The sequence below is a fragment of the Coffea arabica genome, chromosome 6c, assembly GCF_036785885.1.
Source record: "Coffea arabica cultivar ET-39 chromosome 6c, Coffea Arabica ET-39 HiFi, whole genome shotgun sequence".
In the NCBI taxonomy this organism is placed as follows: Eukaryota; Viridiplantae; Streptophyta; class Magnoliopsida; order Gentianales; family Rubiaceae; genus Coffea; species Coffea arabica.
The window spans coordinates 14,762,158-14,775,629 of record NC_092320.1 but is presented as its reverse complement, the minus strand read 5'-3'; the positions used below and the strand labels follow the sequence as shown (position 1 = coordinate 14,775,629).

The window sequence follows — 13,472 nt, the reverse complement described above, 5'->3', positions numbered from 1 at the left end:
ATTCCAGTAGAAATGTGTTGCCAATCCAAAGATAAGAAGCTTGGATGTCACACACTCCATTTGAACAATGATTTCCATTGGGAGTTCAGTCTAGATTTTATCAGGACAACTTCGTACGTCTAGCATTTCGAATGGGGTAAAGAACAAAGAAACTTTACAGTTTTTAACTTGGGACTTTGCTCGTGAATTTTGTGGCAAATTTTTATATAAGCTTAACAAGTGCAATTGGGTTGTGAGGAATGATGGCTTCTATATCCGTGAGAAGGTATTTTCTTGCGTTTATAATAGGTTGATGAAATCATGAAAGTGTGGTTATAGGTCGCAAATTATATTTGGTTTTGGCACGAAAAATGATGAACAAGATAATTACATACAATTGCAATTAGCAAACTTTAACATTCATTTTCTTGCAATTTCTTATTAAAGATAAAGATAACATAGGAAGAGGGATGGGTTGGATTGGGTGGTAAGATAGAAAATAACAAGACCTGAGTTCAGGACCTCCTATTTGCACAAAAAAAAAGAAGTTAAAGATAACATTATGTCTCATAAAAAAAAAAAGATAAAGATTTGCATAGCCATTATTTGGCTCCAAATTATTTGTTTGCATCACAAACGCAATTTTCAACACACTTTTTTTTATTTTTCCAATTAACTTTTGTATCTCATATACATCACATCACAAAAAATGTTACAGTAATTATTTTAAATAATATTTTAAATAATCTCCTGTCCAAACACTTAGTAGTCCTTAGCACTTCTCCTAGGATTTCAATTCTTTTCCGGCCATTTTTCATAGTGATGAGTTTGCACTTGTGTAACGTACATATACAACTATTGATCATGATAAAGCAAGAATTTATGACGATTGGGTCAAAATGCATTTGTAATTAAACGAAGAAACTTCACTAATCTTAATTAAACAAAATCTTAATGTGTGAGAATCCTAACTGAGACAACAAATTATTAAAACATCATTTAGGTAGATCTGGTCTTTTTTTTTTTTTTTTTCCCAAACGATAACAAATAGGTAGATCCGGTCTTGAAAAAAAAACTTTTTTTTTTTTTTTTTTTTGGTTTTGGTGAAAGTCTTGTAAACCAACATGTTTTAAAAATTTAGATCGTTTTAGAACATACAACTAATAATGCAAACAGTACAATCATGTAAAGCACTTATCTACAAGATCAAGTTTACCTAAAATATTAGACAAAGTTGCCAACACAGGATCGAGGACAACTATGTGTCCATTTTCGCTTCAGTATTGTATATTTATGCTGGAGAACATTGACAAGGCAGTAACTTTTTTTTAAGTCAAAGAAAAATAACTAAAACATCAAATGCTTTGACGTCGACTATTGACTTGCAATGTAGTAGCTTTGCCAATAACTTCCCTCCAGATTTTGTAAAGCAAATTATGCTGGACGATTTTTAACACATTAATAAAATCGTCTTTTTTTTAATCAAAAAGAAAAGTGACATACAAAGTATTTCACCATTGTTGGCAACTAAATTAATTTAAATTAAGTGTAGGACAAGTTTTCTTAAATCACCCTTCCGCACCCTCCTTTCTTAAATTCCAAAACTCCCTATGCTAGAAAAAAGAATTGAAATGTTTTCATAAACCTCCCCTGAGGTTTTTAACTATTTCACTGTCCTTCCTTCAGGTTTTGAAAATTACAGTAACCTCTCTTGAGCTTTTTTATCATGTAATATTTGGGTCCAATCAACAATTAAAAAATGATATTAGAAGAGAGAGAGAGAGAGAGAGATAATATGATTCCACCATTACCTCTCATCTACTAAATTGTTTAATTAATTTAACACCAATCCAAACATTAAAAAAATATTAGAATTTGCTGTTTATCATGAAGAATTAAATCACAGATGGCATCAAAAATAGTATATCATTTTATATATTTCATTTAAAGTAAGATCTAAATTGCTCTTTTTAGTTATGAACCCATTGTCAAATAAGATCAACAACAAAAAATTAAAAAAAATTGTAACCAAAATATTATAAAGAGCGAACTTTAATACCATAAAAATCTCAGTATCTAACATTAATATGTTGACAAGAATATTTATGATATTAAAGTTTGTTCTTTGTAATATTTTGGTTTCAATTTTTATTGATTATTTACTATTGATCGTATTTGAGAGTGGATTTGTAATTGAAAAGAGTAATTTAAATCTTATATTAAGTGAAAAATATAAAATGATATTTTTTTTATACTATATGTGATTTGAACCCTAATGATAAATAGCAAATTTTTGTATTTTTCTTTAATGTGTGGGTTGATATTGAATTAATTAAATAATATAATAGAAGAGAAGCAATGATGAAATCATATTATCTTTTATCTCTTAATATCATTTTTTAATTATTGATTTGGTCTAATATTACAAGATAATTAATTTTAAGGGACGTTACTATAATTTTTAAAACAAGGAGGGAAGCTAGTGAAATAGTGAGAGATCTCAGGGGAGGTTTCTAAAATTATCCCTTGATATTTTTTTGATGCTAAACACCACTTATTAAGAATTGTCATGATAGATTGGAAAGAAGGAGAACCTTGTGGTGGTCTTCCTCTTTCTTTTTCTTCTATATTCGTTTTTTCTTCTCTCTTTCCTCTCACTCCACTCTTAGTCCTCTGAAGAAGGCGTTATGCTTTTCTATATTTGCAAGCGTGATGTTTTCCAAATTGTTCATGTCAACGTACAATTAAACTTACAGGTGTTCATCGGCCATTAATTCAGAAATATTCGAAATTCCAAATTTCAATAGTGAGTAAAATTATTTTAAATTTTTCTAAAAATTTGTTATAATAAAATAATATTCCATATTTTTTTTTAACAAAATTTAATCAACTTAACTCAAACAATGATATAAAAAATGACTAATCAAAAGTTTTCTTTGAAAAATCTTCCATTGAATTGACTTGTAAAGATGCAAAATACTTTAATGCTTAAACTAATTTCATATGATCAATGTAGCAATCTTGTTGCAATAATTTCAACATGCTCCCCTTATGAATTCATAAAGAGAAACGTTCAAGTTTTGTTTTGGCTAGAATAAATTCCACAAAAGCATAGTCTTTGGCTGGGATAAACATGATTTCGTCTTTCTGACTACTCTGTCAAACCACGTGTTAGAAAGAATCTTTGACCAAAATAACACGTGCAAAATGTGGTGGCAGAAAACAAATGACCCCCAAATTTTGGAAATATTTGGGGGCAAAGTATAATTTACGCTTCTCCTGTTGCACGTTTGTCGTGTTTGTTGATTACTTTATTTTTGTTCTTATTGCGAGCTCATCAATCCTTTCTTTTTGTTTTGGATCCAATTTCATACAAACTAATGTCAATGATTCCACCTGCTCCCGGGAGATTACCAAAAAAAAAAAAAAACCTTTGATTTTAGGGACCAATCACTTTAACAAGAAAAAGCACACGTTGTTACTTAAAAAATTTGCATTAAAAATATATTTTTAAATTATTTTTTCATTTCACATATATCATATCTCAAAAAATTTTACTGTAACTATTCTAAAAAATTTTTGGTTAATTTTCGATCCAACCACACTAAATTTTATCACAGACTCAATGTTCCATTTAGATTGTTATTTTTAGAAATTTTATAACAAAGAAATATATTATATTAATTTAATGTATATAAGATAAATAGATGATTGATAAATATTTTCATAAAAAAAATATAAAAAAATTTTGTGCGGAAGAAATGCAATCTGGACAAGGCTGAGCTGAAGTAGAGAAATGAATGCCTGCCGACGGCAGTGTGCTCGAGCTAGTACACTAGTAGTTACTGCTACCTAACATACGTACATATCGGTTGGTACACATTTTTTAAGCAAACTAGTACAGTAGTAGTTTTTTTTTTTTTTTTTTTGTCAAAAGTACTACACTAGTAGTTACTACTTACTACTACCTTTTTTTTTGGGTTAATTTCAATTTGTCCCCCCAAATTTTGGACGATTATCCACTTCAGTCCCTAAACTTCAAAATGGGACACTTAAGTCCCTAAACTTATAAATACCTTTTAATTAAGGAAAATTATTGACAGAATCTTGAATGCTGTTGGTGGTCGAAGTGTCCCATTTTATAAGTTTAGGAATTTAAATGTCCTATTTTATAAGTTTAGGGACTTAAGTGTCCTAATTTATAAGTTTTAGGGACTTAAATGTCCCATTTTGAAATTTAGGGACTGAAGTGGGTAATTATCCAAAGTTTGGGGGGACAAAGTGGAATTAACCTTTTTTTTTTTTTTGTCGACACAGGGGTGTCCGGGTCAATCCTTACGGGGCCCGACTAATCCCCTGCGGCCCGGACCCGGCGTCCCAACCAGGCCCGAACATGTTAAGTGCGCGGAGGAATCCAGCGGAGCGGAGACTCGAACTTGTGACCTCAAGTTTCACTGGTAAGAGGCGCTGCTGCTGGACTATTCACGCGGGAGCAGTTACTACTACCTAATACGCGTCCATATCGATGATTGGCACGCATTTTTAAGCAAAGCTGATAGCCCCATTTTCTGCGTGCAAGAGTAGAGTGCATGGTGGGTGCGAAGTTCATCCCATTTTCCACCGTGGAAGCAACCTTCCCTGGTATAAACAAACATGGAGCACCATGCTTAAAGACTTGAGACTTTATTTGGGTGTCGATCTTGGTCTATTGGCCCACGTTTTATTATTCAGAATTTTCTTGAATTTTTATCAACGGGTATTTAGGTATTCGTCTGAGTCATAGTGGTTGGTTCAGTACTTGTCAAAGTTGCCCCTTGATCTCTTTAAGTCTTCTCAGTGCCTAATATAGTAAAGGACATACATATTAAAATGTCTATATTTATACTGAATAGTAATGAGTAAATCAAGTAGTAACTTTCTTTTTTTTTTTTTTACAAGTTGTATTCCAGAAAGTCTCCAGGAATCAGGTTATTGTAGCCCATGAGTTGACTAGCCAAGCAAGATTATTGTAATCTCTATTACATAGGATGCCTTTGTCCGTTTTTGATGCCAAAGAAAGAAAGAAATCCAGTAATATTGGCATCCCAATATTGAGGACAAATACTTCATGGAGAATTGCTCTAGCATCACTCTTTTTAGATGGTCAATGCTGTTGGAACCTCCAAGAAATCTAGAGGCAAGGAGAGAACTGATTTTCTTGGTATCAATCCCGCAGACGAATTTATGGATTACTGTTTTTAATTTCTCATAATTATGCAATTTTGTGATTTATATCCATAGCACACGCTTCTTTGTAACGTGTTTACCAAAATTTTTTTTTTCCCTCCTCTCCTTTATGAAAAGATTGGGATTTTGTATGCATTTTTGAAGATTACAGAGTTTTGTGAATCATGGAATCAGGCCAAACAATAAGACTTATTGAATGCTGGAGAGAAATGAAGATCATTTATGTTGCATTTGCCTCTTTTAAACTAATCTGGCTCAAGTAAGACTGAAGTCTCACGTGAGAAAACTTAAAAATCGGGGCATGTGGTAGAAATTTGTTAACAGCAGCCATTTGGACTGTTGGTCATTATGAAAAATTTTAAATTTTGGTGGGGGTGTTAGATCAAGGGTTTAAATCTTGCATTCCATTGCTTATCACTATATATGGCTTGCCATTTTAAGTGGCCTTCTCTAAAGTTATACGGCGTGTAGTGTATTCGTCTGATTTAATGGTGATTCAGTACCCGTCGATACCTTTCTAGGTCTAGTTGGGCTCTCCTCCTTAGAATATGCTTAGAGTAGGAATAGAAGTAGGTAGTGCGCCTGTCTAGTTCAATGATGGTTCAATTTTCGTCGGTTCCTATAAGTCAAGTTGGGCCCTCCTTTAGAATGCGCTTAGAATAGAAACAAGAGAGTAGGTACAGAATAAATAAGTGACGCTGATTGAAAACAAAAAGGATAGAAATTTGTTAATGAGGATCCATGGGGAATGGGGCCGAAGACACCAACCGGGCATTTGGCAGGACTCAGGAGGCGTGATCACTTGATGTCTAGCACTTTTGTTGGCCATTGGGCCTACCATGCCCAGGTATCAAATGTCTAGGCATGCTTGCTTACATATACTAGTGCATTTTAGATGTTGAATTGCACAAAAAAAAAAACACTACAGACTGAAAAGTTCAATATGGTAGGTAATCGTTCACACTTTCTGCTCGTTCATGGTGCTTGTCTTGGTGCATGGTCTTGGTACAAACTAGTGACTTTGTTAGAAGAGGCAGGCCACAAAGTTACAGCCTTAGACTTAGCTGCATCTGGGCGAAACCAGGAGCGGATTCGAGAAGTGCTAACCATTGATGACTACCACAAACCACTCTTCTCGTTCATGGACGCTCTTTCGCCGGAGGAAAAAGTCATTCTTGTTGGCCACAGCATGGGTGGCTATGCTGTTTCCTCAGCCATGGAAAGATATCCAGAGAAAATTGATTTTGCTGTTTTTGTTTCTGCTCACATGCTTGGTCCTGACTTGCCCCTAGACAAACTTGACGAAAGGGCATGTATTACTGCTTAGACCTCAAGTTTATACTATGATGCATATGCAGCTTTAAGTTTTTTAAATAGTAGAAAAACAGTCAAAAGAGTTTTGTAAATGCTCAAAATTTTTAATCTTCTCAAACAGATGAGAGATTTAATGTCTGTCGTAATGGTTGGTTCAGGACCACTGAGAGAATTCTATGAACATACATAAGCTCACTTGGCTCAAATTCAGTATTCTGAAAGAGATTGAATTCTGGCAAAACATGCTTGTATCCACTTACTCCAAAGCATTTGATTTATATGGTAATTATCCACCCAAGTGATCGGCGGTTTTTGAAAAATACGGCAACAGATATTTGGGAAATAGAAAAATCGTTCAAACACAATATGGATAAGTCCTATCTGTTTAGGAGCAAAAATGAATATGACTCGAGTCATTTATTGAATTACAAATGGAATTTAATTTTTTTTATCCCAAATTTTATCGACTTGATTTTGTAAAAGACGCAAAGTTACCCTTTGAAAAGGGACAGAAAAAAAATTCATTCGATAAAATGTGAGGTACGTTTTAAATTATTTTTTTTTTGAAAATTTTTTTGTTTCTTGAACACATCATCTCAATTTAATGTACCATACGTTGCCACTCTACGTTTTTTTTTAAAAAATTTTATTTTCTAGAAAATGTCTACTTCCTTCACTTCAATATACACTATAATTTTGTGTCACAAACTGGTCATATGTGACAATTTTGTGATAAGAGAACTGGAAGAGCACCCCCGTTAAGGTTTCTTGGTCTACTCTCGTTAGTTTATCTTTCTAATGGGTCCCCAACTTCGACATACTAATTTGTTTTCCATTCCAAAGGTGTAGTTGATTCATTTGACTTCCACTACTTAATTTTGTTGTTTCGTGATTTCATTTCAGTTCATTTTGTTGTATAATTTGATCCGTTTCCTTTCCACGAATATTATAGTTTTGTCCAGGACCAGAATTTTATCTAGATAGTGAACAAAAGAAGATTAATGTGTCTGGAGGTACCCAGGCAATTATCCTCTTTGGGAACGAATTCTTGGCAAAGAGAGTTTATACAAACTCACCACTTGAGGTAAAAGATTCTTCCAAGACCCATTAATGGGCGGCTGGAAATTCTGAATGATTCACACACAAATTAGTTGGGATTATTTCATTTGTTGTGCTTTTTTTGTTTGTGCACTAAGAACACATAACGTTTAATTAAATATTAATTATGTAAAACTTTTGTCTTCAAAATACAAAACAAACTTTTACCTGCTTATCATCGGACCCACCACCAATGGAAGAGCACTACTACCTTCAGATTATTATATGACTATTGACAAGTGCCCAGGCTTTTGGGACATCTGATAAAATTGTTACTCAGGCAGGGAAAGGTGAACTATACCTGATTTGATGAACAAGTCTGTTCTTTATCAGGTCCAAACTTTTCCAAGGACAAATATCTCTTTGATGAATTATATCTTCAATTGTTTTTTATATATCGTAAACGAATCACATTAAAGAGTCTGTTCGGAAGCCAAGTTTTTTGTATACTGAAATGACGCATAATTTTTGCTTTCTTTCTTTTTTTCTTCTTCCTCCACCTAAGCCCACCACCACGGACGGACTCCTTTCTCCCTTTTTTCCTCTCTCTCTCTTCACCTCCCTCGCCTTCTCCTTCTTCCCCTTTCTTCTCTCTCCATCCATTCTTTCCTTCCTTTTTCCCTCTTCTTCACGGCCTCACCCCGGTCCCTCCCCCATTCCGACAACCTCTGGTCATGCAATCGGAGGCCGTCGAAGAGGGGAAGAGGATGGAATGAGAGAGAGAGAGGGGGAAGTAGGAGAAGAAGGGAGAGGAAAGGAGAGGAGGGGGAGAAAAGGAGAAGGAAGGAGAAAGAGAGAGGAAGAAAGAGGAAAAAAAAAAAGAAGGAGAGAGGAGAGTGAGATGCCAGGAGGGAGAAGAAGAACAGCAACAATGAGAGAAGAAATAAAAAAAGAAGAAATAACGACAAAAACAAAAAGAAAAGAAAAGGAAAAAATAAGAAATTTTTTCTCCAAATCTTTAAATATATAAAAAAATTTCTATAATAAATTATAATAAAAATTTTAATAAATACCCAAAAAATACACCTTGCAAACGGACTCTTTGAGCTGTTGATTACTAGCTTGATAGATAAGTCCCTCATGCTGTCGGCCTAGCGTAGTCATCACAAGCAATTCCACGAAAGTGAAGTTGATTCTGTTCTACAAGAATCATTAACCAAATATGTATTTGAAGCATAAATCAATTGTTGCACTTCCAGTTGAAGAAGTTCTTTTCTCTTGTACCAGAAAAGCAAGCAAAATACAATACCCTGCCTACTTCAATTTTATTTCATCAATTTATGGTCAACTATTTCAATAGGATCTAAAACTTGCAACGTTGTTAGTAAGACCAACCAAGTTCTTCACGGACCAGGAGTCAAATCAACAACTTAGGGTTACAAAGGAAAAATATGGGTCAGTTCGTCGGGCATATTTCATTGGTGGGTCGGATGTAGCGATGCCGGCGGATGTGCAAAGATGGATGGTAGAAAACAATCCTCCAGATATGGCCAAGGAAATAAAAGAAGCAGATCACATGGTTATGATATCTAAAGCTCAAGAACTTTGCACCAATTTGCTCGAAATTACCTCCATGGTCTAGGGAGAAGAAATTCGCTATAGCAGTCAATAGGGATGTTCATTAATTATGCATGCGATACACGATAAAATATTGGTTTATCTATCAGGTAACCAATAGGCAATGGTGTATCTCCTTGACACTCTTAATGTTGCAGGCGACTATTCAACCCCAAAGAGTAGAGTATTATTTCATCTTTTTTGGTGAATTGTAAAAGCTTTAAGAGTTTTCATACTGACAGGAACTTTTGTATAAAAAAAAAGGGGTACTATTCCCCCTACCATAGCCAATTTGTCCAATTCTCTTGCTTGTGAACGGGAGTGGAGGGTCCTTTAAAAAAAAAAAAAAAATAGAGTGGAGGATAGCACTCCAATTTCCACCTGAAATTGGTAAATTTAAGTGGGCTGGCAGGATGGATCTTAGCAGCAATTACTTCACGGAGCAACTTCCATTTGACATTCCAAGGGTAATGGATTCTCCAAGCATTAGAACTTCGAATTAACATGATCTCAGAGTCCATTCCACCTTTATTTTGCAATTTCATGGGGTTTAACTCTATCAGATTTGAGTGGAAATAATTTCTTGGGTCCAATTCCAGAACGTTTTGGAAATATGAGTTCTCTGAGAAATTTTCTTTATCTTTCAGAGCAGCTTGCGAGTATGCCATTTTTATTATACTGAATTTTTCTAGTCCTAATTTATTACTGTTTCTGTGGGGGTCAGTTGATTAATTACATGCACGTAAAAAACAAAAAAAAAACCATCAAATCCGATGCACGTTGAGGTTTTACACTATTCTAGTTGGATCATTTTTCCTAGTTGACACTTTGAACGAAACTTAGGAAAAATGCCGGTTTTCATCCTCAAATTTTGGGGAAAGGACACATTTCGTCCTTCAACTTTTGGGCACGACACATTTGATGTTTGAATTAATAATTTTTGACTATATCATCCTCAAACGGCAATTTAGCCAATTTTTAACGGAACTAGTCACATGAAAATCACATGACCGTTAAGTAAACTTAAATGTCTTTGTTTGAAAACAAAATCAGGTGAAAATACAACTGTCTTCACTTTCCTTTGTTTGAAACCAATCTGAACTTTCCCTTTCTCTTCTAACCCTTTTTCTTTCACTTTGGCAACTTCCTTTGCAAATTTCCAAGACTAAGCTTTGTCTGCAAATTTCTCCGAGAGTAAACCCCCTCTTCCAAATCAAATTCTATCAACAAATCGAGAAGAAACTAGCATAAGGCAATACCCAGCGTTGTGGCTGCATTTCCGTAAAATGAGATCGAGAAGTCTTGAGTCGTCATCATCATCAACATCAAACAGCAACACCTGGCTCTGTGGCTGTGGATTGCGGCAAAAAATGGCAACATCATGGGGGGATGATAATCCTGGGAGATGGTTCTATAGTTGTTCGAGATGGCCTGTAAGAAAATTTTTATTTTTATTACTCTTTCAACTCAAATTAAATTGTGCTTTGTTGATGTTTTTAAATGGGATTATATTTGTAGAGACCTGATAGGTGTAAATATTTTGAATGGCATGATAAACCAATTTGTACAAGAGGAAGGATGATTATACCGGGTTTGCTAAGAAGGGTGAATCGAATGGAAGAAACAATTGCAAAAAGCCGTAGAAGGGAAAAATATTAATTGCCATCATCATACTATTGGCTATGCTGCTGATTATGTCTATTATTATAAAAAAGACTGAACATGTAATGGAGCGAAAGTTAGTGCTGAGTTTGGAGTGAGTTATTGAATTGGCGCTGCTAAATCTAGTTCATTTTGGTTTTTGTACTGTTTTTGATTGGATTAGCAGCAGTAGAACTAGCATTGGCTAGAATAGGATTATGGTGCTTATGATAAGAGAAACAAGGATGATAAAACAGAATGAGATGATTATGATGAGGCTTTTGTAGTTTTTTTTGTAGATTTCTTGACGAAGATGGCTGCTGTTGTGGATGGTGTTGCAATAGGTTCACTTTGCTGGAGGCCATGAGGAAATCGTTGACCGAGTCCATGATGGCCTGAAATGGTCAGATTTTGGTAAGATCACTGATCAGTTTTTGATTTTCATTTCTGAGCAGAATGATGGCATGACTAGATGAAGATGATCCGTAGGACTGCTTGTTCCTTGTGTGTGTGTGTGTGAAGAGATAAAGCCAAAGAAAAGCATCTGAGCTCAAGAGTCAACGTTGTTGGTTTCAACAGCCACAAATTATGACACTAGAATTTGAAAGTTATTTATTATCTGTAAACCATTATGTACATTTAGTCTTAAACTTAACCACTATATGTAATGAGTTAACGTTTTGTCATTTACTTGAGGTACTAGAGTTTTTCTTTTCTTCCATATTATATTACTTAGTTTCTTTGAATTGTTTCCCAAGTTCAATACGTTTAACCTGTAGAATTTGTCATCACTGAATTAAGGGCTCTTGATTAAAAGCCCTTGAACCAGAGAAAGCAAGAAAACATGAATCTCATATCTCAAAAGGGAGAAAAATTACTACTAAGAAAAAGTGTAATTAAGTTATAGTCCATTAATTTACATCAATATATATGCAAAACCAAACATGACAAAAATATGGAGTGGGGAATAGAAGTGCGTATTGGTTTGAATTGCCAAATAGTTGCCAAAAAATAAAAGAGTCTCTCAACATTTGCCAAATACTCAATATTTGCCAAATACTCAAAATATACTCAAACTTTTGTCAGTTTTTCAGTTGATGAAAGAGTAAAAATGGCAATATCTGATCCTTAAACGAGAGAAAGGATCACTACCATAAACAAAAAGGTGACCACCACCAAAATAAGATGTCAGCATCACAAAAGGACAATTCCTACTGTTAACTTCAGTCCATAATCTACATCAAAATAAAAGATCCATGCAAGGCATCTACTATGAACATTTATAGTAGTTTGTTTTTTCCCTTCATTTTTGAAGAACCAACAACTCGTTTGGTAGCAGCAGTAGCAGCAGTAGCAACTTCCATGTAGATAGATTTGGCCTTGACAAGCATCTGCACATTCTCTTTCTCTTTTTTTGAATGTAATGGTTGGCTGTATTTTATTTGAGATTTTTTTAGACCGAAAACTTCATATAAATTAGGAGAAGCTGGGGCAGAACTTGTAACAGCAACATCTTCCAAATGATTAGTCTCCTACATCTTCCAAATAAATAATTAGAAGATACTATGATAAACTTTGTTGCTGTGGTGAACATGTACCACACTTACAGTTGAATTTGCAAACTTTGTAGCATCATGCATTGACCCATCTTGAACTCTATTTTTTGCATGTGGTCATTTCTGCAAAGAAAAAGGAAAACAACCCGTAGTGACTCAATTTTTATAAACTATTGAATAGAAGGTGAGAAAATGAAACAGTGACATAAAAAAAGTTGAAATAAAAGGCTTATTGGTATTTTGGCAGATTTATTATTTGGATTCTTGTCAAATATTTGGGGAGTACATGTAACCAGAAACTTAGTGCAATTAGCTTCATTGCAGTCTCTACTGCCAACTTCATCAGATCTTGTATTATTGGCAACTTCATTGCTCTGTATACCAGATCCTGAGGTATTGTTTTCAGCCTTTTTAAGTTTACAAGATCTCACACTGTGACCTTTTTGCAGACAGTATTTGCATCTTATTACTTGCCCCACTCTACTCAATTTCTTGGCCTTTTCTTCCTTTCCTTGCTGTTCTTCATCAGCAGTCCTTATCCTTTGTTTTTTTGGTCTTCCAGCTGCTTTACCATACAAAGGGGGTTTTGGACCATCAACATTAGTCTTCTCCCAATTTTCTTCCCCATTCATTGGACAAATAGCTCCTTCATAACATTTTAGGTATGTCTCAACTGTATACCAGTTGGATACATATAATATGGGATCCTTTTTAGCTAACCAAAGTGCAGCAATTGCATGGGAACAAAAAATTCCCGTCGACTCCCATCTCCTACATGAACAAGTGTGCTCTTTAATGTTCACAGCATAATGATCACCATATGAGTTGGAAACTTCGTACAAGTCATCATTCGATTTGAAAGAAAAACACTGTGTTGCCTTATCCATTTTTTTTTTTTGTACTCTCTCAATGATTCTAAAACAATACATATAGTTTTTCCATTTCTGTCTAGCAATGTCTCTATTCTGTTGCATTCTTTGCATCATATACAGCCTTAGTAATTCCATCATTTCAATGATTGGCTTCTTTCTAGCATCCAAAATTTTACTGTTGGAACACTCACAAATATTATTCAATAGGACATTACACTTCGAATAGGTG

The 13,472-nt window shown here is 34.5% G+C and overlaps 1 protein-coding gene across 1 annotated transcript; it reads left to right on the top strand.

Annotated features, from left to right (window-relative positions):
* The first annotated feature begins 6,065 nt into the window (after positions 1-6,065).
* Positions 6,066-9,408, top strand: LOC113691680 (methyl jasmonate esterase 1). The gene is made up of 2 exons (XM_027209940.2): positions 6,066-6,526; positions 8,918-9,408. The coding sequence occupies exons 1-2, from the start codon at positions 6,101-6,103 to the stop codon at positions 9,197-9,199; spliced, it is 708 nt and encodes a 235-aa protein (XP_027065741.2). The 5' UTR covers positions 6,066-6,100; the 3' UTR covers positions 9,200-9,408.
* The last annotated feature ends 4,064 nt before the right edge of the window (positions 9,409-13,472 follow it).